At 39.6% G+C, this 25165-nt stretch overlaps 1 protein-coding gene across 1 annotated transcript in view; it reads left to right on the top strand.

Moving 5' to 3' along the window:
* The window catches only part of pcdh1a (protocadherin 1a), a 78566-nt gene that overhangs the window by 40556 nt on the left and 12845 nt on the right, over positions 1-25165 (top strand). Inside the window, exon 4 of the mRNA XM_081355249.1 lies at positions 14337-14556. Coding sequence (XP_081211375.1) covers positions 14337-14556 — 220 coding nt within the window. The remainder of the gene's footprint in view (positions 1-14336; positions 14557-25165) is intronic.

Below are 25165 nucleotides of genomic sequence, written 5' to 3'. Positions count from 1 at the left end.
GCTCACCGGGGAGGAAGCTACCATCTAGCCGGGTGCGAGAGGGGGGCTCCGGTGCAGACCACTCGAGGCCGAGGCTCGTCGCGGCCAGCGCGAGTATCCGCATGAGCTCCGTCTCGATGCTAGCTCTCACCAAGGGCTTTTGGGCAGGAGGCGCGGGATCCTCAGAGACCGCCCAATCCTCGCTGTCCGAAGCCAGGAGAGAACAGGAATCCTTATCCGCCGACGCGGCCTCTGAAACGGCTCCCTCAGATGAAGCGGCGGCAGACTGCGGGCGCTGAGCATCGGGGAGTGATTCGAGCGAGGCCGGTGAAGCTAGCGGGCGAACCGGCGAGCTAAGTCGGGCTGGAGCGGGTTCCGGGATCCGCTGCGAGCGCCGTTTCTTCCGGCGCGGCATCGCGGCGGTGAATGCAGGCTTCGCGAAGGATGCCAGGCGGGTCCTCAGAGCCACCATCGGCAAAAGCTCGCAGTGAGGGCAGCCGCCGTCAGCGAGCGCGAGCGCTGCATGGTCTTCACCGAGGCAGGAAACACAGATGAGGTGGTTGTCTCCCTCGGCGAGTGGGGCTCTGCACGAGCCGCAAGAAGGCATCTTGAAAAAGACGCAGCTCTTTTAGGGGGTGAGTGTACTGAAACACCACACGCACACACAGAAAAACAGAGCAATAATGAAAGGATATGATGCGTCGGAAAGCGCAGTAGGTACGGCTGTAGAAGGCGGCGTTGGCCAGCAGCTTCGAGGGCACGTCCCGCTGAGATGCTTGCTTCGACGACGCTTGCTTCCGTGATCCAGCGATGCGTGTGCTCCGCTGAAGAGAACAAAATTGAGTGAATCAGCCTTTTCGAGCTCCTTTTATAGGGATAAGCCACGCCCGTTTCGGCGGGAAGTGGCGAGAAGGGCGCGAAGCGCCCTCATTGGCCTGATGTTGCATCAGCCTGCGCTCGATAGGCTTATGCAGTTGCCGCAGAGCAGCCAATGAGCAGACAAGCCGTCTTGCTTCAGCTGTCTGCTGCTGCCGCAACGCGTTTTACATATATGAAAATTAAGGATAATTTTTTGCTTCAGTGTTTTCGCGAAAAGAGACTTTTCCCATAGCGTTTTTAGCAAAACGCAGTACGAGAGAACTCTCGTAAGAGAACTCTATTATGTCTGTTCCGTCTGTATCACCTCAGTGAGCTTTTTACGCATACGCAGTAAGGTGAATTTAGCGTTTTCCGAAGTTTCAGTGTGGAAGATAAACTTTTGGACGGAGAACATTTTGAAATAAAAATGCTGTTTTCATATGGATTAATGTAGACACAGCCTCAATAAATGTAAGAAAATATTATTGTAAATAAGATTGTAAATTAAAAATGTAAATTATTTTACCTGGAAAAACCTGCATATCAGGGATTTTAGAAATAGTGATGGAAATTTCATGAACATATTTAGATTATGTATACCATATACATACTATATGTCTCTATAGCTTTGTTAAAGGGTTCTTATGATTCCCTTTTACGAAGTCATGAGTTTGTTTTGGGGGTGTACTAGAATATGTTTTCATGCTTGATTGTTCAAAAAACACATTATTGTTCACATATTTTACATTATTGCAGCACCTTTCTCCCCAGTCTGCTTGAACATGTCATTTTCAATGAAGCCCCTCCTTCTAAAATAGGAAATGTGCTGTGATTGGTTAGCTGGTCCAGTGTGTTGTGATTGGCACTTGTGCATTGTGCATTGTGTTTGGGAAATCTCCCTCCCCTCCATAACAGTGAGTTCTTATCTAGTGTAAAAATTAATGTTAATTTCAAACCAATTCGACCCCGATTCAAACCCTGACAAGGTTCTGAACAAGATGATCATGAAAAATATATACATTATGTAATGTATAATTCTTTTTTATATATAATTTAACCCTTAAACAAGTAAGAGTGGAAATTATCAGCAAAAATTCATTTCATGTCATTTTTTATATCATCTAAACTCAGGTAAAAATTCAAAGAAATGTTTTAAAATATTTTATATGTTTTGGATTTTATGAGTTTTATGTCCCAGGATAAGTTAACATGGTCACCAATATTTTTGTGTTTTATGTGATGCAAAAATATGTAATATGAAAAATATGCTGCATTGTCTAAGTTTACTAAAATTGAGGCATTTCAATTTTTTGTGTTTTTGCACTGCTGAACTGCATGTCTCATCTCTGCAACCTTAGGGCCTCCTGGCTTTATGGCCGCTTTCTTGCAGAGTTTACCTCCAATCCTTATTAAACATTTATGCATGTAATTTACAAGTACATCTGAAGACTTTTAGCAGGTTTGTGTGTGTTTGATTGGGGTTGGAGCTAAACTCTGCAGGATGGTAGCTCTCCAGGAACAGGGTTGGACACCCTAAATACATATTGTCAATATTGTGGATGGACCTTTTTTCTTACGCTATAATCTGGAAACGTATCTCGGGGGATACGGATGTTTCAAAATGTGCTAAAGAACGGCATGTACTGCATGACCTAATATTCTTTTTAAGCATCTTAAGACAATGTTCACATTGTTCACATTGCTTGTTTCACTAAAGCAAAGTAAGATTAATATACAACTACTTTCCACAAAGTCAGAATGTACAACACCACGGACGAATGTGTGGGTTTTAGGTCAGGCTGACAAAAGGAGCGCAGAAAATTTGAACCAAATCATGTGACCCACATACTCAAAACAGACTCAGCTACGATAATAATAACAGTATTAGGTGAAAAAAATCTTTCTCATGCTTCCTACAAGAGACCAAAAAGTATGTATCTTGTGGTTCACATTACCATTGTGGTTTTAGATTGGGCTGGTTTTGATAGATTTATAAATATAGTTCAAAGATGTAAACTGTGTCATAATATACTGCTGCCAATACCATGTGATTTTTCTCTTCTTCCATAGAACAAAGTATATAGCAGAATGCCCTTGATGCTGTTGCTCTTAAATCTTGTTTGTATTTGTGTACATTCAATATAGATGCGTCAAGACACAATGTGTGATGTCATTGATGTTAAACCTGGCACCTGAGTAATTAACTAAAACTTCTAATTTACATAAATTTTTAGTAGCGTTTTAAGTTGTTTTTGTTTTTGTTTTTAATGGGAAAAAAGAAACTTTTTAGAGAAGCACTTTGTTCTCCCTTAAGCAATAGTTTGTTTTAAGCAGTAAACTTAGTTTACATGTTTGTCTGCCAAGAAAATGCTCTAATATATTAGTAATAATACATTCAAAAGATTAAGTAGTTGTTGTCAACTACTTTTTGAAAATATCTCAAGTTTGATTTAAATGACTTTAAATGTATAGTAGCATGCAAAATAGCATCTTGGTCATGTCTGAATATATTTAAACCAGATATATCATAGAAGGCGAGATTTTAAGCAAATAACACTATAAAGCTTTATGGTGCTTTTCTGTACATTTTTGTAGCTTGTAGCTTTTGTAATTGTTGATCCGTATTAGCTGGAAGTGGTTATAACACACACTGTTGCCCAGGTTTTCAGACTGGAAAATGTGGCGTGGCCTGCATGTGTCCGCAGGGATCGAGACCATGTGTCAGGTCCTTTTTATGATTTTGTTCTGTTTCTTTTTTCCAAGCCAATTGTGAATGTCTATCCCAGTTACAGTTGGAGTGTGAGTCTGTGGATGTTTTAGAAGAGTTGAAAGCGCTCTGTGTATTTGACACGATCACTGCACTGATAAGGTCCCTGGAGCTTTATGGCCACGGAAGTGCCGTGTTACATACAGACTAAGGCCAGACTCTGCTTCCAATCTGCCTCGGAGTTTGTGGTCAGAAATGTACTGAAATGAGTTGCTTTAACATGGGACTAATGGGTATCTCTGTCTCACTCTCACTATTTCTTTTAATGTCCTGCAGTAGTGTAATGGAGGTCAATGTGCGCTGCAGAATATCACCTCTGGCTCCCGATTAGTCCACTGACCTACAAAACCCCCTATAAAGCCTAGTAAAGCCATTGCCTCAAATCCCAACATACTGATTGGCTGAAAACATCTCCAATAAAACGAATGTAGATTTAAGTTTGCAGCTTGGAGAAGCCTCCTTTCTCTCCCATCTGCTATTCTAATCCCCAACTAGCTGACTCACTTAATTTCCATGAGAAACGACAGGCTATCTTTGAACCAAATCCAAAACAAACAAAAAAATTGGAGATGAGTTCCTCTGCAAAAGAAAACTCTAGTCCCCAGAAGGTTGGTACTTTTCAATCCCTGTCTTATCCACTGTTGAGGGAGCAGGTGACAGGACCCTCAAGCATATTAATATTAATTAGCAAACTAAGTGTTGAAATGTTGTGAAACCTGCTAAGTTTGGCCCTCTTGATGATAAAATAAAGCTGATAAAATACTTGTGTTGGCCAACACCTGCCAAACTTTCTCACACTTTTTGAGCTGGGAGCAAATCTGTGGAACAGAGTTAAATTATGTTTAAATGCTAGTGGAAAAGGTTGCATTTTCAAATTAGCCAATCTTTTGAATTAACACAGAGATTCAGTCTGACATCATTTATGAATTATGACTTGTCAAGTAGCCAGCACGAGTCAGTAAAGAAGACTATGCAGATTGTATTGCTCTGCAAGTAAGACATTTTTTTATTTTACTTCCAAAATGTGTCATACACAACTACTGAATAATTGGCCTACTGATAATTCAAGTACTTTGTTTTCCCATTTATTGACTGACAGATTGGAAGTAAGGTGCAGAGACATTGTATGCGCTGTGTAAACATGATGGTTATTGTAGTTCTAGACTAAATGTCAGCATTTACTCATCTCACTTGCACCAAAACATTCAGTGTTACTCAAAATGAATAAAAACAATGAAATGCAAACTTTCTTCTTCTGTGTACTATTCTTTTGCACAGCTGAAAGGTTTTTTTGAGTTGCGCCCTCCAATGTACAGACGTGAATTCGCATTTATTTCAGCCTGGGGATATTTATTTGGTGTAAAAGGGCCTTTACACCAAAGGGCCAAAAATAGAACTTTTTTTTTTTTTTCCGTAAAAAACAAACAAGCAAGCCTAGCCCCAGGTGAGAAAAAGTAATGCAGAAGTAACATAGCTCATAAAAAGTTATTTTTTATTGAGTGACGCAATTTTGTAACACATTACTTTTAAAAGTAACTTTCCCCAACACTGATAACCATATACTTTGATACTAGAGGCTAAAGTGAGTCAGAGCAGGCATAATTAAGTCAGGCTTTTATGCAGCATTACATCTACAAACAAACACAGAGCAGCCCTAACTCAGCCGTGTAAAGATGCCTCAAGTCTACTAAATATGTTTGATATGTAGAATTTCATAGCCGTTTGAACTCAGAGTACATTTTTGAGGAAATCTGTTGTTGCACATCCCCTGCATGGGTGCCCTTGTATGCATTAACTGCTGCCACATTCATTTATTACATGGTACAGTGTAAAACTTTGGTTCGCTTGTTTAGTTTGAATTCAGATAATGCACAGAAACAGAGAGAGAGAGGGGAGCGAGAGAATGTCTTGACTTTCAAGCCATTATCACACCACACTAAGCACAGACAAACACTTTGCCTTGCACGCACACGCATGAATGCGTAATCACAAACTCCTCAACTCTACATGCGTCCTCACTTAATTGGAAATGTCGGATCAATGCTTTCTGATTACCAGGCTTCACAAGATAGTTTGTTTCTGGCTTACGGCAGTGTTTTTTTTTTTTATCCCGCACTGTTTTCTTCTTTAGAGACTTACCTCTCTAGCTCTCTCTCTCCTTCCCTCAGCTCACTTGCAGGCCCAGCTGTAGCCAGAGCTATACTCACCCATCTGTAATCAGCTTTTAATTCATTAAAAGGACAGAGCTTTGAATTCATCAGCTCTCCGCCGTGTGTTTCACCCACTGGCTAAAGTGGGCGAAGGATGAGATGTGAGCAGAATCATCGACTCCATCAATTCCTTTGATATTTGCAAACAGAACTCCTTACAAGACATCCTTCTGATTTCGGAAGCGAAGGGAGAAATCACATGAGCGAGCCGGCCTCGCTGCAGATAAATAATTTTTTCTAAGAGTCATTTTTACGTCTGGTTGAACACAGTTAGGCAGCTGCCAAACCACGGGTTTGCTCAAATGGATCAATAAAGGAATTTTGTCCTAGTTCCATTGCTATGGCAAAGAGCTCTGAGCAAGAGATGAAAGAGCTCTCTGGCTTCTAATTAAACATTATTCTTTAATATAGTCTCTCTTATTTTATATGTTGAGGAAATTCAGAGTGTGGTTAGTCATTCTTTTAAATTAGAATGTACGGAAAATGTACAGATCTACAGCAGTGCTCATTTTTGGTATTGATTTGTGTGAGGAACAGACCAGAATTTAAGTCATTGTTTACTGCCAATCTTGCCCTCCACCATTTCAATCTGCATTGTTATCCCTGTAAAAATGAAATAATAGTACAAACATTGTTTTTTAATGGAACTGTTTATTGAACAAAATAAAAATTTAAAAATCATATTTGATACATCAGGCTTTTGCGGCTTATATACAGTCGGATGATTCTCGAGAGGGAAAAACACCTCAGTTTTATTCAGAAGCATACACATATGCAATTTGGTGCAACTGCTGATATGTATGTGGCCAAAAATAGGACATTATGATAGCTTGTAATGTAAATCATTGAGATTCAATAAAAGTATAGCAGACTACTTACATAAAATGCATATAAATATCAGTTTTCACAAATCTCCCAATAATATGTCCTAGTAAGATGATATTTAAATTCTTAGTTTTATGATCAAAATCTGTAGTTATGGGGGCAAAAACTATAATGCAGTGCAATACAATGATGATTTAGAAATGTGTAAATAAACATTCCTCAAAATGCCTGATCATATTTGATACTTACATTTTCACATGACTTTAATCAAGTAAATCTTAGTTGCTTCAATCCGGTAAGTGTTTATACTGAAATATTACTAACACTAATGCTTATTTTATAAAAAGATCTCCCACACCACCTTTACAGCATTTCTACAATACTCATCCCACACTTTGAGAACCACTGTAATACAGCAATTGTCTTAGTGGCATAATTTTTAACTGTGAACTACCTTCCGAGCTATTCCATCATAGCCTATTAATAGTGATGCAAAAACAATTCCAGAGGGAACTCCTAAAGTCTAGCGCAAGCTTGAGAGCTTTGTCATCTCTCCCCACAATCCCATTATATATCAGGTCCTTAAAGCAATTTAAGGCTGAGCTCCATGCATGCCTTCCAGCCAGGAGCTTTAGGGACTGAGATATTAACTCTGAAATGGAGGTTTAAGAAGGAAAAAGGTGTCCACTTGGGAGTGGATACTGAGGATTAATTTCTCGAGTGCTTTTCTCCCTCTTTTCTGTGCCTCTCTCCTTTCCATTCTACCTCCACATCGTGGTTTAATATTCCGACTGCCTCTCCCACTGTCACTCAATATTTTCAAAACAAGGACTTTCAGAACACAGCCCAAATGAAATGCAATTTAGGAAACCAAGCCCAAGTGTTTGCCTACCTCTGAATGCAAACACTTGCAGTAAAGCAGACCAGTGCATCCCTCTGGATAAAGACTTATTGCAGAAATACAGCTGCCTGATCCACCCGGATTAAATGGTAATATTCAGAAAACTTGGCAATTACGCACCACTGACAGAGCTCCGCTTCTAATGTTGTAAAAGAGACCGGTGTTATTATTTTATGCTATCCTGTGAAGGATCCGCACTCTTCTCGCAGGAAGTCTGATTTTTCACATTGAAAATCGCAGGTATATACCTCTCATATGTTATGAAATGGGTTTTTCTCCCTAGCATTAAAAGAATCGGCAGATGTCTCGGGTGCCCTCTGATATGAAAAATTCAATTTAATAGGATGAGAGAGAGAATGGTGCCCGGGCCTATTTTCATTCTCTCACACGAAGAGATATGAGAATGATGTTCTATTGTGAGGGGGGAAATGATGCCAATCGAACTGCAGAGAAATTCCTTCATAATTCAATTCAATTTCCTCCAAATCCCAAATGGCGGCCTACAGTTCCAGAGAGGTGGGCTGGGGGAGAGATGGAGAGATTGTGAGGGAGGCAGAGAGGGAGTGACAGATGCCAGGTGAGAAAAGGGAGGAGAGAAAGGTAAAATATAGAGGGTGTGAAGGAACTGGGAGTAGAGAAAGGTTAAAATGTAGATGGTGTGAAGAAAGTAAAGGTGAGATGGGAGAGTGTTATAAGGAGTGAAGATTGGAGTGTTTGTTTCACATCTCATCTCACTGATAGACAGGAGGCCAAAGAGTTTGAAAGGTTATGGGTTCACAGCAAGGTCAACAATGACAGCCATTGTGATCTCATTCCAGCCATTCCAAAGTTGGTCTAGACCATTGCTTTTAAAACATTGCAAATCCCTCACACAGACTCTTTCATCCCAGGGACATCCCACACGAATTCATTTAAGAACAATTTAATTAAGACCTTGCTACATTATATAATGTATACGAGCTGTCAGTTTTTGCCTTTAGACATAAATTCTTTCTAGGTTTTGTCTTCAAAAACATTTCAAATCCAATGATATCTTGCAATGTTTTTTTTTCTCAACAGTATTTGTATATTAAAGTATTTTAATCATCATGTTGTCATTAGCATTTATGCAAAAGAAAAAAATGAACACCAGGAAAATTCACTAAGAATATATTGTGTCTGTTTTTAGCGCCATTTAATTGTCCGTGCCGTCTTGTTTTAGTGGTCAATTCACTTAAGAATTATGTAAATCATAAAGGCGTCATTCTCTTTATAATGATCATCATTTGATTAACAGCTGTTGCCATGATCAATAGAAAATGTGCACAATCGTCTCTTTGTCATAAAATTATGTTTCCAACCTGACTTTCTGTGGGTGGTAACAGCGCAGTTCAAATAGAGCTGAGTTTTGTGAATAAGGCTAGAAATAACAAGTTAAGTTAAGTTAAGAACATGGAAGTTGAATTTTTTATTTATTTTATTATGCAAACAAATGCAAATTAGAACAAATGATAAAGAATACAATAAATGCTTGTCATCTCCAAAAGAGAGTGAGACGATAAATATCATGTAGCCTATCATATTGTACAAGGTTTAAAATGTTTAAATAGACATATCAAGTAGCAAGTAGAAATGTGTATGATTCAGTATCTTAGCTGATATTACTCTTGACCAAGAGCTGGTTTCTGAGAGACGCGCAGAGATGGCAATGCAATTTGATTTGTGATCATGCTTGTTTCATATCATATCATACAAGGTTTAAATCGTTTAAATAGACATACTGTATGAAATATTAGAAAATGTGTAAGATTAGTATTTTAAGTATTTTAGATTATATTACTCTTGCCAAGCTTGGCAACACAGCTGTTTGATTTGCGCTCATTACATTCAGAGTTTATACTCATTCACTTCACACACTCATTGAATGGCGTAGTGATTATAGAGGTTTTTGTTTAATACTGTGGTATCTCCTGTCTCACCTCCTAATCACTCCAAACATGAGGAGTGATTTTATCTGCTGAAATTTTGTTTCTGTTATTTGGTAGAATAGTGGTCCCTGGTTTAAAACTTTTGCCCTAGATCACTAAAGTAAAGTACAGTACTGCTGTTTTTATTTGACTTTTTGCAGTTTTCTTTTTGGCATTTTTTCAGGCATTAAAACCAACTATTTGTATTTTCAATGACGTGTCTGGAAAGGTCTGTTGTGCTGTCTGTTGTGATATATTATGTGGTAGCTATTGAAGGTTGTTTTCTCAGCTGCTGTCCTATGGTTAATTTAGAGATCTTTCCTGCCCTTGTGCACCCACACTGAGTAGGAGATGTAGTGTGAACCTCTGTGCTCTCGCTTGGTTAAAGTCGGTGGGTGAACTCTTGCCGCCATGCGTTAGTCAAAGGGGATCTGAGCGAGCGTTCAGGCTGCAGGGCTGCAGGCGTGTGCGAGGATCAATGAGCCGCTGCTTCAGAAGGCATGTAGAGCAGAGGAAAAATGAGCTGCGCAAACAAACATGACAATGAAGGAGTGCACCTCGGAAGAGATGCAGCCAGCATAAAATCACAGAGAGCGGGGGGGTGTTAGGCACATAAGGATCCGTTCTTATTTTCCATCCGACTCTCACCTCCTTGGCTCTTTCCTCTTCCATCTTTTAGAGTTGTATTTCTTTCTCTTTTTTTTTAGGTGCAATAGCTTGGAGGCAAGACGTGTGACACGAGGGTCTTCAAAGAGTCCAGACTTATCAAAGAGACACAGGGAGGGAGAAATGTGGAGTTGGGGAGGGGGCACTCTGGAAATGTGTTGGAGAAAAAAAAACAGAATAGAGGGGGTAGTTGCGAAAAAGAGGAAAAAAGCCAAGACATGAACCAAGAAAAAGAAGAGCAGGTGATTGAAATGAGAGAAGGCAGGAGAAAGCTATTGTCATACTTGTTTAGCATTCACTAGTGGCTAATTGCACCAGCAAAGCTCGGTAGATACAAACCCCTCTGTGCATTAGAGACATGAGAGCTTCTCCCTCGATAGATCTCCCTCCCTGCCTAGAAAGCCGCACTCCTAAAGCAGAATGTTTAAAACTGGTACAGGGTTTGAAGCTGCAACTGCACTGACACAGTAAAAGCCTGCATTGGCCGTACGCAGAGTACAGGGGATCGAGCTGCCACTTCTAATGACAAATCTCATAGTTCACGCCATTTGGTATGACAGCATGCAGGAGTAATAGGCTGAATGAATCACTGGTAGGAAAAGCTCAGCCTCGCCGCCCTGCCTGCAGCTTAAACCACCCTGTGTATCGGCTATACATTTGTGGAGTATTTCACCTCAAATCACACCTTGTGCATGATGAAAAGACAGAAATCATGTGGCACTCCAACACCCAAGCCCCACAAACGCCATTTTTTCCCTCTGTCTCTGTTCATGGGAATTCATTTTGATGTCATATCTGTGCGGGGATTATATTCTATACTCAGTTTTGCATGTTTTTATTATTCCATTTTCCCCATGTCCACGTTCTGTTTATTTTTTTATTCAAATTCCTTCAGGGCCTCGTTGTCTTTCTTTTCTACTTTGTTGAGTCATTTTTGCGAAAGGTACAGTAATTGAACCTTTCTTTGGTTTCAAGTCCAGTTTAACAGCCAGTCCCAGTAACCGTTTTAACAATTCTCAATTTCTGTCCTGGAGACAGCAGATTAGCACTCACCCCCTCCAGTTACAGTCTCCAGTCCAAGACCCTCTCCAATCCTATGCTCCCTGCTTAATTCTTGCCTCCTTCTCCAAAGCAAGACCGTATGCCTGGTCCAAACTTCTCTCTCTAATTCAAAACCCTTTCCAATCCAAGACTCCCTGCCTAGTTATAGGCTGTCTCTCCAAAGCAAGACTCTCTGCCTGGTCCAAGTCCCTCTCTCCAATCCAGGACCATCTTCAATCCAAGACTCTCTGTTCTATCCAAAATTATCTGCCCAGTCCAAGGCACTCACTCTCCAATCCAAGACGACTCTGCCCACTCCAGGTCCCTCTACAATCTTAAGACTCTCTCTCCAGCTCTTCTCCCAATCCATTCTATTATGAGACCCTCTCTCTCCACAGTACCAAAATCCACTTATCCAATTCACAGTCATCAGAATCCATGCAGGTCGATTCTAATCAGGGATCACTTTACTCCAGGCATCAGTGCAAAACTCAAGCCAGCTAGATTGGAGACTGGCCTTCTTGCATTGAGAGCCAATGCTCTGTTCCTTTATCTTGGTCCTGCTTTGCTGAGACCCCTACTACAACAACCTCCCTCCCAGATCTGCAGTGCTCCCCCTGGAGGGAGAGAGACTGGACTTGGTGCTAAGACTAGCCTATATCCCATCTGCAGAACTGCAGAGCTGCAGCTTCCAGCGCTAAGGGGGGATAAAACTGCTGACTCGCGAGCAATGCCTGTAGGAGCAGTTTAAGCAAGAATCCATATTTAAATAACTAAATGCCTCTCTTAGGTTTAAATAGCAACGTGTCTGAAGTACAATTCCAGTCACCGAGAATGGCATTATTCCAGGATGGTACCTGGGATGGCAATGATATTAGCAATTAAAATATCATAACCATTATAATGTGCTTTCCCTAATAAAACCGCACTTGAGGATTTTTCTTTTCAAAGTCCCTTACTGTAGATCAAACACTACAATTTGCATACTACATGTGGCCTTGTAATCACTACATCCCTTTACAGTGATCAAGCAGTTCCATTTGCATTTTCTACAAAGCACGATAAGCACATTTTACAAAAGATAAAACAGTGACTAAAACGTGTGCCACCCAAAGAATGGTGTGCATGCAGTCCCTTGCACATCAAAGACTACAAATTAATAAGAAAATTAAAAAAGGAAATACATTAAAAAGTTTCTGCCCCAAGACAAAAAGACCCATGGTTCTCCTTTGTATCTCTTTCTCTCTTCCACACACGCACACACTCGTTGAATGAAAGCTTCGACAACAGAGGGACTCATGCTGCGAGTCCATGTCTGAGTTTGCTAAGGAAGTCGAAGTAATTACTGTGCAGTGAGAATTTCGTCTACGCACTTCAGTGCCTCACTAACCGTAAATACCAGGGCGCAAGGGAGCACACGAAGAACAGGCCTACAACTCACATGAGCGTGAGAGAGTAAAGAGTGAGCACAAAGTACAAATGTTCAGTGGAAGTGTATGTACAGGTATGATGAAATGAGGGGATGTGTATAATGACCAAGATTTTGTATCACAGTACAAGTAATTGTATATCATGGTAACAGTATACAGTATATCACAATATAGTTAATGTTGCTGGAAATCCAACCCCTAAATGTATACACTGTATGTATTATAATATATATTACAACATTAATATGTTACATACAACATTAATGTGTGTTTGTGTGTGCATATTATATATATATATATACAGACCCTTTCCAAAAAATTTGAATATCATGGAAAAGTTCCATTCAAAACGTTAAACATCCATAGATTATAGATTCAGGGCCCACAACTTAAACGATTTCAAGTATTTAGTTGTTTATACATTTTCCAGCAGGATTTGCACCTGCCCACACTGCCAAAATAACCAAAACCTGGTTCAATGACCATGGTATCACTGTGTAATTACTGTGTGATTTCATGTAATATTCTAATTTTTTGAAATCCTGTTTTTGTGGGTTTTATGAGCTGGAAGCCCAAATTATGTACAAATAAACAACTAAATACTTGAAATCGTTTAAGTTGTGGGCCCTGAATCTATAATCTATTGAAGTTTAACGTTTTGAATGGAATTGTGGAAATAAATAAACTTTTCCATGATATTCAATTTTTTTGGAAAGGGTCTGTATATATATATATATATATATATATATATATATATATAGTTACACCTGATGCATGCAGCTCAATGCAACGCATCCAAACAGAATCGCTCCCATTATAATTAACAAAGCTGTCTATACTTGAAGTGAACATCTTCTTGGTGTTGGATTTTTAGAATTGTGCTGCGGATATACTGCGCAACCCTGTCATGAATGTAAATGAGCAATACCTTGCATGACTTGCTATGCAAATGTACAGATTAACAATATTTGTATGTGCAATGCACTTCTAAACAATTTGGACATTAGTTTTCTGGAGAAGTCAAGAAAATAATGTGCATACAAATTGATGAATGAGCTTATAAATAAACATGCTGAATTAGAAGGGGGAAAAGAAAGCCTCACAACTTTGGGATGTGAAGTACGTAGCCTTAATAATGGCCTCTCTATATGTTTTAAATGGCCGTGTTAATGGGCTTTTTATATGAACTGAAATTGCTCTCTTAATGGCCCTAATTCCTACTCTAAAATGGTTCTGTTTGCCAGTCTGAGTGTGTGTGTTTGTACGTGTGTGCAGCCTGGCACTATCGATCCCTCCCTGCAGTTGTTGAGCTTTGAGCTCACACGGAATTGGGAATGGAGGCTTTTCTGCAGGATTCTGTGATTTCCACTGTTTTATGAGCTCTGCGCTTCTGTATTTCAGCACGAGTGTTTGCCCTCATTGGCCTTGCGAAAAACAATGTGGTCACCTAAGCAGTGATATCAAAGGAGAATTATAATGCTTTCCCCCTCTGCCAAGAGATACTAATAATAAGTGATTCCCTCTTTACCATTTCCCCTCAATTTGAACAAAACGTTTCCTCATTAGCCGCCCCTCTGGAAATTACATATTGAAAATGCCCGTCTGCTGAAGTGTGATATTACAAATTTAGTGGTCAATTAGCCTAGTTTTGGGGCCTAAAGTTATAATTAGATTGTTGTGTGACTGAAGGCCCCTCTTTCCTCTCGATTGCAGCTCCCGCATCGCAGGGTGACGTTCTCCACTGCCAATCCCGTGCAAGATCAGCACGACTCCTCTCAGCAAAGTTACTATGACAGTGGCTTGGAGGAGTCCGAGACCCCCAGTAGCAAGAGCTCTTCAGGACCCCGTATCGGCCCCCTCGCCCTGCCTGAGGACCACTACGAACGGACCACCCCTGATGGCAGCATCGGAGAGATGGAACACCCAGAAACTGGTAGGAGCTTTAGACTTCTGTTACATCTCATTTAGCAGGGTAGCACTGGATCCAGTGCAAAGTCCGAGTGCTTGTTTTTTTTTTTCGTCAACGCTGCTTTGTTTTGGCCGCATCTAGATCTATGCGTTTGGGGTCAGAAGCAGACTCAGCAGGGTCTGTGTCTTGCCCATCAGCAAGCCCTCAATCACAACAGCAAATCATTCTTAATGACCCTCTCACACAAGTGTGCTAATTAAAAACTCAGACTAATGGAGCTTTTGGTCTCCAAATAAATCTGCACTTTGACGTCTGCACAGACAACAGTGTGCTGATTGTAAACAGCTTCTTTGCTGAAGCCAAACTGCTCTCGCAGCAGCTGCTGGGGTCATAAAACAATAAGACGGAAAGCGAAACCAAAAACAGAAAACGCAAGGACTAAGCAGGATAGTCTAACGTCAATACTGCTCAGCCATTACTAAATTCCGCAGGAGACGTACTAAACATGCTTTCTGTAATTCATTTATATTGTCGTTCGTTCTCATAACCAGAAACATCCTCTCAGCAGCTGCCATTTTAAATGTTGCCCTCGCAAATTTGTCCCTTGTCAATTTAATCTTCATTACATAATACCACTTTTTCGCACTTATCTCCTTCAGAGTATTTCTCTATTTGGGCTGTTGTGCTGAATTAACATGCTGATATTCCTCTGGATGCCTCTGTGAGCTTGTGTTAACATTTTAGCTGTGAAATGTACTTCAGTCTTCTCACGGTAGTGTTTTAACATGCTCTGTGAAACACAACGTCCTGTTGATTTCACAATGGGAACCTACTCCACGTGTAGGGGGAGTCTGCCAGACCCACAGACATGCATCGTATTCTAGGAGAACCGTTTAGGAAGTGAAATGTCAGCACCGCATGTGACTGGCTCTGTGTTCTGCAGAGAAAATCCTACGGCAAATGAACACACAACCTTCTGTTTGTACATTGCCTTGTGGGTCGCACCTATATCTGATGTGTTATGCATGATTTTGCATGATGGTGTTTGGCCAATATCTCTGGGAATATGTGAATGAAGGGCCTTTGAAAGGCATATTCCACCCCAAACAATATCAGAATCAGATACAAAATATAAAAAAAAAATATGATTTGATTATTCCCTCACCCTCATGTTGTTCAAAACCTGTATTCTAGTATTTTTAAAAATGAGATTCCCTTTCGAACGGCATCTCGTTCCCCTCTCAGGGAACTGGGTTACATACGTAACCTGATACTTTTTTATAGGGCTGTCAATATCTGAAAAGAACTAAAAGTACCATAAAACTTTCAGTCTTCTGAAGCCATTCAATAGGTTTGTATGATGAACAGAAATGTAAGTCATTATTCACTGATAATCTTTATCTACACTGTGGGTCTCAAATCATATGAAGCATTATCAGTCAGGGATGCAAACTCATTAGAGATGTAAAAGGTGACAAAGACGTGACCAAAAGGTGAGCTTTAAAATGTGGAGTTAAAATCAAGTTTAGAATGAGGATATAGTGAAAAAAATCACCAAAGATGGTTTTGTTGTTGTTGTTGTTTAAACAATCAAAAATTTTCAGGCCACTTTTCTAATGGAACCCATAGAATATGATTATTCAACAACAATAATAATGATAAATATTAATATTGTTATTTTTATATAATTATTATTACAAATTTTAATATATATATATATATATATATAAATGAAAGAAAAAAAAAATATATATAATTATTATTATTATTACCATAATAATTAAAGATCCACTGACATTTCGGCCCGGGAAAATTGTCGGCCAAAATGGTATTTCATTTTTTCATGTTGATATTTAATATAATCTTTTTATATATTTTCACTAATAATTAATAATACTATTGTACTGTAAAATAAAAGTATTTAATAATAATAATTATAAGTGACCCAAACTCACAGCACAAGTGGAGATGAAGCGTAAAATAACAAGTTTGACTTAAATTGACTTTGGTCTTTGAAACTTTTGTAGTGGTTTTGTTAGTCCTGTTGAAGTCTACCAACGCTTTTTGTGTGTATTCTGTGGGACAACAACAAAAGCATAAGGGTGAGGAAGAAAATCACAAAATGTTCATGTTTTTGTGTTTTTAAACTCCTTTAAAGACTAACGTGGCACAAACTTGCGTTGTGTTTTGGGGTAGTGTCACGAGAGTGAGAAGGACTGAGGATTGTTGGCATCTTTGATTTGATCCAGTTTGATCTGAGAGTGAGCGAGTCTGACAGCACCGGCGGGTGGCCACGTACACTGATCGGGCAGGGAGGGGAACTGTTAACCAGAGGTAGACCTAATTAAAATGTGATTCTCACCTCAGGGAGATTACGGAGGAGAAAATGATTTTAAAAAGGCTGTTGTTCCCGCTCCCCCCACCCCTCGAGCCATCTACCGTACGGTGCTGCTTCCTGCCCCCTATTTATTTTTGCGGTGGGATTTGAGTGACAGGGTGACAAGCAGGGCTGGTGGAGGGTTTTGTTCGCTGCCGTTGGGCTGATTGACAGGTGGGGGGTTGGGGTGAGGGGGGTGGAGTGCTTGGTGTGTCACTCCGTTTAAGCTAGATGAAAAGCAATATGTGAACTTCACACACACACCGTTCCTGTGCGTCTGTGGCCCACAACAGAAATGACACTGCGGATCCCCGAAGCAGTTTGGCCTTTGGTTATAAAAAGTCTCCTTTTTTTTATGTTGCTGATGTTGGCCCCTTCATGCAGGAAACTATGGTGTTTTATGATTTGCTCTGACCTTTGTTACCGCCTCTGTAGATTCTCAATTCTCAATGACAGTCCTGGAACACAATGCATTGTTCTCTTGCCTATTTTAGATATACAGTGAACACCTGCAGCCTGTGACCGATTCAGTGAACGACTGCAACTCTAAACATATCGTTTCTCCAGCCCTGGACAACGTGTCGAATATCGTCCATCTCTCAGGCTGAGCAAATGGCAGATGTAATATTTCACATGCCCTTCACGGGATATTTGACACAACAACCATTGTTAGCTGCTATCAATACAGAGCCCAAATACATGATACCTCTAATCCATCCATAAGACCGCAAACTGACGTACCAAGAGCTCCGCTAATGTTTCAGCCTGTCACTACACCTCTCATCTGTCAATCGACTAATGATTGATCGGTGTCATCTTGACAGTATTACGCAGCACATAGGAGAGCCTAGTGATTTATAATATGCATATACAGTGCATTGCTTTCAACACAACAGCTACAAACTGTCGATCACACAGTTTGACGTTATTGGTCGACAGAATTATTATTTTATTTTTTTCCAGGAGTGGGGTGACTAGTATATTATGTAATGTATACTGAATTATAATAATATAATAGTAGTATTTTTAAAATATTGTCATTAATATAATACTTTAAATATTTGAACTGTCCCATAGCAAATGGGAAAATTTTACTACAAAATAAAGTAAACTTTGCACTGTCCAGCAACAAAGCATTGTTATACAGATTATTTATATATTATTTATGAAATAATTATAGTTTTTGTTAATATTTTGAATTAGATTTTATTTTTATATTTTCTGTTTTCATTTTCATTTTAAGTTGTACGTTTTTTATTACATTTTAGTTTTTAGTTTTAGTTATTTTAGTTCATCTAAATGAAAATGGAATTAACACAAGCTGTCGCTAAATCACCGATAATCACCGATAAATTTCGCATTATATCCTCCGTATAATCACTAGTTGATATGATCTGAATCAAAATATATAATATAGAATATATTATAATTAAAAATAAAATTATACATGCTGTTAATAAAAGAAATGCTGGGTTGTTTCAACCCATGTTTGGATCAAATATGGACAAACCCAACCATTGGGTTTAAAAATGTATTTAAAAAATTTAAACCAACGGTTGGGTTTATCCATATTTGACCCAAACATGGGTTAAAACAACACAGTATTTTTTAGAGTAACATATTTAAGCTGTAACATTCCTTTAATGCAGTATTCAAAAAAAAAAAAACCTATTATAAAACGGATAGTTCCAGTCCTTGATGCTGATTGGATGCCATTGCCAAAGTCATTGAAAATTACTTTACAAACATACAGTACACATGTGACCGCATTACATCAGTATTACTGCGCCACTGCGCTTGTGTTTCTTGGCAGCCATTCCGCTTATTCTCGCACCTAACAACGTCCCTTAGCTGTTCTAAATTCACTGTAAACCACGGCTTCACAGGGTTTATAGCTTCAATAAACAACAGAGATAATTTATGCGGTTTGCATTTTGCTTTATTTTCCATTTTCCAAGCAATGCCGATTTTGAATGTTTCCACAACTTTATGAAAGCTTGTGGCAGGGATGTATCTAACACATCTCCAATTTCTTCGGTATGGATTTGTTTGGTTTGTGTGTGTTGTAATGAGCGACAATACTGTGCTGGAATTTGTTATTTTTACTGCTGTATGTTGGTTGGGTTTCTTATCAGTTGTGGAAAGTGACAGCAGCATTTTCTCTACAGCATACACCTCTCACACTTGAACTCTAATATGTTGCTTTTCAGCGAATCGCTACATCCATTCTAGTGACATCACAAGAGAAAATGCAAACAAATGTCAACCCAGTCCTGATATAAAAAGTTGTATTAGTGTGGACTAGAACTCACAGTTAGAAAACTGGACCATGAAGTCAGTTATTGTTCAATTGCTGATCCTTGCACTTATCCACTGACCTGCAAAATCCCAGGAACGACAGTGGCAGATCAGGTAAAATATGTGGCGACCACTTTAAAACAGTACAAGATTATGTTAAATTGTTTGTGCATAACCTTATTTATATTCACGAGACAAGCCGACGCCATTTTGTGACATCACAACCTGCACTTCTGTGAATTCTAACAGTGCTAATCAACATGCTAACATGCTAATCAAGTCTTATTTTGTGCTAGAGAAAACACCCTTCTCTCTAACATCAATGTAATGCAAGAATTTACACTTTTGACAGTTCTCATTATGCAGTTTGCAGCAGAGTTATATCGTTCCATCAGTAAATATCAAATTTGAGCTCAGGCAGTTGTCAGACATATTCTTATTCTTAAGAAGTAAACAAAACCCGCCGTCTCTTCTGTGCGAACACCAGTCAGTTGCAGAGGTTTACACTGGATGCTGGAAGAGGAAGTCTTTGAAGTGTGTTTCCATGGCACCCGCGCAATTCCCCTTTGATCCTGGATCAGATTGAAGTGTATGATGTAATTTGGTGGTATATGGTGGGGGAGAGAAGGGGCGATGGTCTTAAATTCTGGGATTCAGTGATTTAGTGGAAGGAAAATGTTTTCTGTTTTGTTCTCTCTTTCTCCCCCTCCCCCTCCCTTTTTCTGTCTGTCTACCTGTCTCGCTGAGTCTGTGTATCTTTTTCTGTCTCTCTATCGCTCTCTGTCTTCCCCTTGTTGGATCTCGTTTTTGTCTCTCTTCTCTTTCAATCTGGCTCTCTCTTTTGCTCAAGGCTTTTCTCCTTAGAGAAAAGGCTCAGACGGGCTTCCTGAGATCTGTGATACACAATTTGATTTTCATGTAACATGATCTTTTACTATTGATTTCTATAGTTCTCATTTTGGCGTTAACATTAGCTCTGGTTTTTAGGTTGCACTTGCTTTTTGTTCTGTACTATGTTTCCCTGATCTTCCTTATATTAAAGTACTGTGGTGCAAATCCACAAAAAAAAAAAAAAAAAAACCTTTTGTGCACACTATTTAAGTGCAAAAACCTGCATTAAAGGGTTCGTTCGCCCCAAAATTAAAATTATCCCATCATTTACTCACCCTCAAGCCATCCTAGGTGTATATGACTTTCTTCTTTCAGCCAAACACAATATAATTTTGAGGGAACTATCCCTTTAACCACCCGCTATCCAGTTTAACTAGGCTAAACTAGCACAGCACTGTATTTAAATAAAGAAACATACTTTTTTTCTATGTAAACACAACTCATTGCTATTTAAATGAGGCTTAAAATAGATTAGCTTACACTTTATTTTAAGGTGTCCTTGTTACAGTGTAATTATACATTCAAGTACTGAATAATATTAATTAGCAATGTGTACTTATGGTTAGGTTTTTAGGATTTTGTTTAGGGTTAGTTAGTGGCATATAATGATGCATAATATACTGTTGTATCTATTATAGTAAGTACATGTAAAATGTGTAACAAGGACACTTGCCTACTTGCCTGGCCCAATTAACGTCATGCTATTACTGCCCATGGCGGAAACACCTAGTGCTGTGACCAGGATGTTAGTGAGTATTTGGGGGGTAACGGAGGCCAGCTAGTAAGTGTTGTGCGAGTAAACCTCACTTCCCTGACCTCAAGAGGCACATTAGAGACTGACGCTAGAGCCTGCGGTCTTTAGCGTCCTTGTTAGCGCTCCGGCCTCCCAAACCGGAAACAGCGCTTCAAATCCTGCTCGGAGCGGACGGTGCAAGTTGAACCGGAGGGGTTAAATTGGTGCCGTGACCCGGATGGGAGTGAGGTTTAGGGAGGTGAGTGTAACGGAGGCTAGCTAGTAAGAGCTGTGTGAGTAAACCTCACTCCCTTGGCCTCAAGAGGCATACTAGCAACTGACGCTAGAGACTGCTGTCTTTACGGTTCTTTTTAGCGCGCCTGCCTCCCATGCCGGAAACACCGGTTTGAATCCTGCTCGTTGTGGACGGTGCAAGTAGAACCAGAGGAGTTACAGAAGGCAGATGGTAAGGGCAATATTATTTAAAAGAGATGTTTGCATACATTCGCAATTGATCACAGCAACTGTTTTTAACATTTTAAAGAGTCACTTGAGGTGAAGTACACTGAGAAATATTTGGTGCAAATTTATTTATTTTTTTTGCTGTGCCCTGCTTCAGAGCCTGGCTAAAGACTTCCCATTAACAAACTCTGTAGAAAAGCAATGATTTTGTTAAATGAACATTTGCCCAAGCAGCCATACATATTTATGTAGCGATGAGTCATTTGCATTGCTGTATCACCATATGTAGGCAGATGAATGATACAGTGCTGTATAATAATTAGATTAATGTTAATTACAAATCATTTAAGACTCCACAGTTAATAAACAGGAAAAAGTCGTCGCTTCCCTTGGACTGAATGATTGTCAGCCTTTTTAGTTGTATTGAATGCAATCTTTCAATAAATCTGTCATCATCGTGGACATTATTAGAATTGATGAGCATCATTAGTTAAAGTGCTTGCTAATGCTTATTAGTATCATATTAGCATTACGATGAAAAATGAACATGAAATCAAAAGTCTACAGAATCCGACGGGACACTTTTTCCTTGCAGATCTCATCAGTGGATGTTTTCAGCTGTTAGTGTGTTCGTATGTGGCCCCATCTGCTTGAGTTACAGTAAATTCATTACAAATGAACCCGCCTGTATAGAAACCACAGTAGCGACAACACAATTTCAGTGTACTATAACAGCTTGTGCTTTACTCTGGAATAGATGCTATTCTGTATTATTGGTATGGCAACATGGAGGCCACCCAAAATACTGATTTCTGGACTAATGCGTACAGGCGCACCCAGTTCTGAAAGGCTTGATTTTGATTTTTCGAGACTGGCAGCGCTAGCGGTGAGGACATCTTCCATAACAGGTTCAGAGTTTTAATCTTCTCTCTTAATTGGACTCGTTTGATTGGACGAGCCAGGTGTACAGAACTCATTTATGTAGGCAATCTGAGTGACAGCCAGCGAACAATGACATGCTCGCAAATGCTGATTTTCTCTTTATTGCGGCTTCCAATTCACTTCCTCCACTCGAGAGAGAAGGAAAAAGGAGGGATTGATGCTGATGAATCATTCCTTCCTGATAAGTGGTTGTTTGACTCTGATTAGGGCTGCTAATTTTGATTTATGAAGGAACTATCAAGCATGTTTTTTTTTTTTTGTATCGAACATCGCAGTTTTCTAACGACAATCCAGTCTTGCGTGTGTCTGGAATAATTTGACTCTCAGAAACGCTTTTAAAGGCTCATTAGACACGATTGTCAGAGCGGTTGGTCTCTACGGCAATGATATTGGGTCCTACTCGTGTTAGATTGCTTTTGTACTCTTTAAGACAAGCACTCACTCGCCAAGTGTACGGTCCCAAAGGGAGAGTAAAGTGCACAGGTTTCCTCCCCGAGAGCTCGCTGGGAGTTTTACACAGGTCAACGGTGACGTTTGACCAGATCTCAGGGCCCACAGAGTGTCGAACGATCAGGTTGGGCTGTTTGATCCCCAGATGGGGGTATTTGCATGTGGCCTGGCTGAGCCTCCGTTTGAAGCCCCAACATGAGCCACAGCACATATGGCCAGAGTGGAAAAAGAGACAGAGATAAAATGGAATAAAATGGCATTTGCATAATGATGAGGAACTTTAGCAATGCTGTGTGATTTTTTTTCTTTCTTCTTTGTTCCTGTGATGTTTCAGTGCCTTATGAAGTCCTAATAATGTAACATGTCTTTTGAACTCCGCTGACAGCTTCTCTCTTAGTTTCAAGCGCTGGATTTTAATGAAATCATTTTTCATTGTGTCCCGAGCTCATTTTTCGCACGTTCAATCGCACGACGCATTCAGATCTCGCGCCGCTGTGGCGGTCGGTCTTGTTTTGTGAGTGATTTGTGTTTATGTGTGATCGTTCGCTAGTTTGTTGGGTGTACCAAAGATGACATGTCTTTGTTTGTTCTGTATGTGACAATATGTGTGTTGAAAGAGAGGAAGTGAGAGGGACAGACTGAAGAACAGAGTGTTAGTCTGAGGGGGCTTGTTTGTCTTGTGGGTGCCAGCTTGGGCTGTTGCCCGGGTGCCAGCGTGGCGTGACGACGCGGGGCATGGCTCTGTTCAGACAGATGGCGTTGGGCCTTGTCAGAGTCCCTGCCTGTTAGTAGAATTGATTGCAGAGGCCCGAGCCAGCCTCTCTGCTCTCTGCTCTCTGCTCTACCTTCCCCACGAGAGAGGCACATGTGATGCTCTGGATTTTTCGGACAGTATTTCTTTCTCTTTTTTTTTTCTGGTAGTTGTTTCAGGTGGAGGGGGGAGGGGTGAAACAATGTGTCCTGGTTCTGTTTACCCTCCAGAGGTGAGCTGTCAGTGGCTCGCTGGCCTTAATGCCAGGAGGTTCCAGCACAGCTATTGTGCTCATTGTGCTATCATTCAGTTCTACCCTCTTTATTGTTCTGTACTGCGCCGTTTACAGTTACAGTGCTGTGGCAGGAAAAAAATATCCAACCAGGGATCAGATGTATTTTGCAGAGTTTTGGATGAATGCAAACAGGCTGCAGAAAGATCGAGAGAGTGGGTCACGCACGGTTTAATACTTAAATGCATATCTCGGGTCTTTAGTGGGGACGTAATTCACTATCCTCCTCCTCATTAAATTTTTTTTTTAAAGTTAGACATCAACCTTCTTAGTATTACTCAATTAATTCATTATAAACAATATAACAAGAAAACAAATATAAAATTATAAAAGAATGCCAGTTTTCCCATTCTTTTTTTTTTTTTTTTTGGTAAAAATTGTATTGGGGTGCAACGACGGTGTGTAAAGGTGTAAGTATTTTTATTTATTTTTGCACAACAATAATTGAATCTTTGATGACTGAATACGTGCAATTCACCTTTTTTCCACAAGGTGGCAATGTCTGATCCACAATGATGAAGTGACGTTTCACTCACAGAAAACAAAAGAATAGGAATCATCATCAGCAAAACTTGAAATGGCTCAACGATTTGCTGCAGAGCAAGTGCTGAACGCAATCAAATATTAGTGTCACTGTCACTGTATGGTGGATCTGGTGAAGAAGCTGTCAGCAATCAAAATATTGATTTTGAAAATGTTGAAAATTAAAGTTTTGAGAATATGTTTGAGATCGCGAATACGGATCCATCCGTGTTAGATACAGATCCGGGTCATGGATTTTTGAAACTTTCTTGCATTTAAGGGTTAAAGGAGTGTTCTGGTTAAAAAAAAAATTCAACTCATCACTTTTTTTTAAGGAAAAGTGAATGTGGCTGTGGTAATTAAAAGCAGAAATGTGCAGACCATGTTTAAAACACATTTGAACAATTTGAACAATTGAGACTGCTGTTCTAGGCAGATCTAGTTATTTTTATGTAAGAATCTTTTCTGTGTAAAGTCATTTTATAGTATCCTACATTAAAGGTTGTAACTACAAAGATTACTAATGCACATCTGCCACTTTAAATGCTCAAACTCTTTAAAATTTGATGGATTCTGATTGAATGTTTTTATCATTCACTAGCTGAAAAAAAATCGTTATAAAAAAACGTTCTGAAAATGATTCCACTGATATTGTTTCTCTGTGTCATTATCGTTATAGCTGTGGTGTGGACTTCATTATTCTCATAGAATTAGAGCAGTCATTCAAACTTTACTGGATTTTTATTGGATTGGATTTTAACTTTACACAGAAAATTTTGTTTGTTATTCTATCACACCAATGTCATGAAACTGTGGCTGTATCTGTAGTTTTGTTAATTATTATTATTAATAATAATTCTATATTATCTTTAAACAGAAAAGTCTAAATGATTTTCTGTTATAATGAGCATTGTG

The sequence above is a fragment of the Scardinius erythrophthalmus genome (assembly GCF_964197995.2).
Source record: "Scardinius erythrophthalmus genome assembly, chromosome: 23".
Classification (NCBI taxonomy): Eukaryota; Metazoa; Chordata; class Actinopteri; order Cypriniformes; family Leuciscidae; genus Scardinius; species Scardinius erythrophthalmus.
This window is presented reverse-complemented; position numbering and strand designations above follow the sequence as displayed.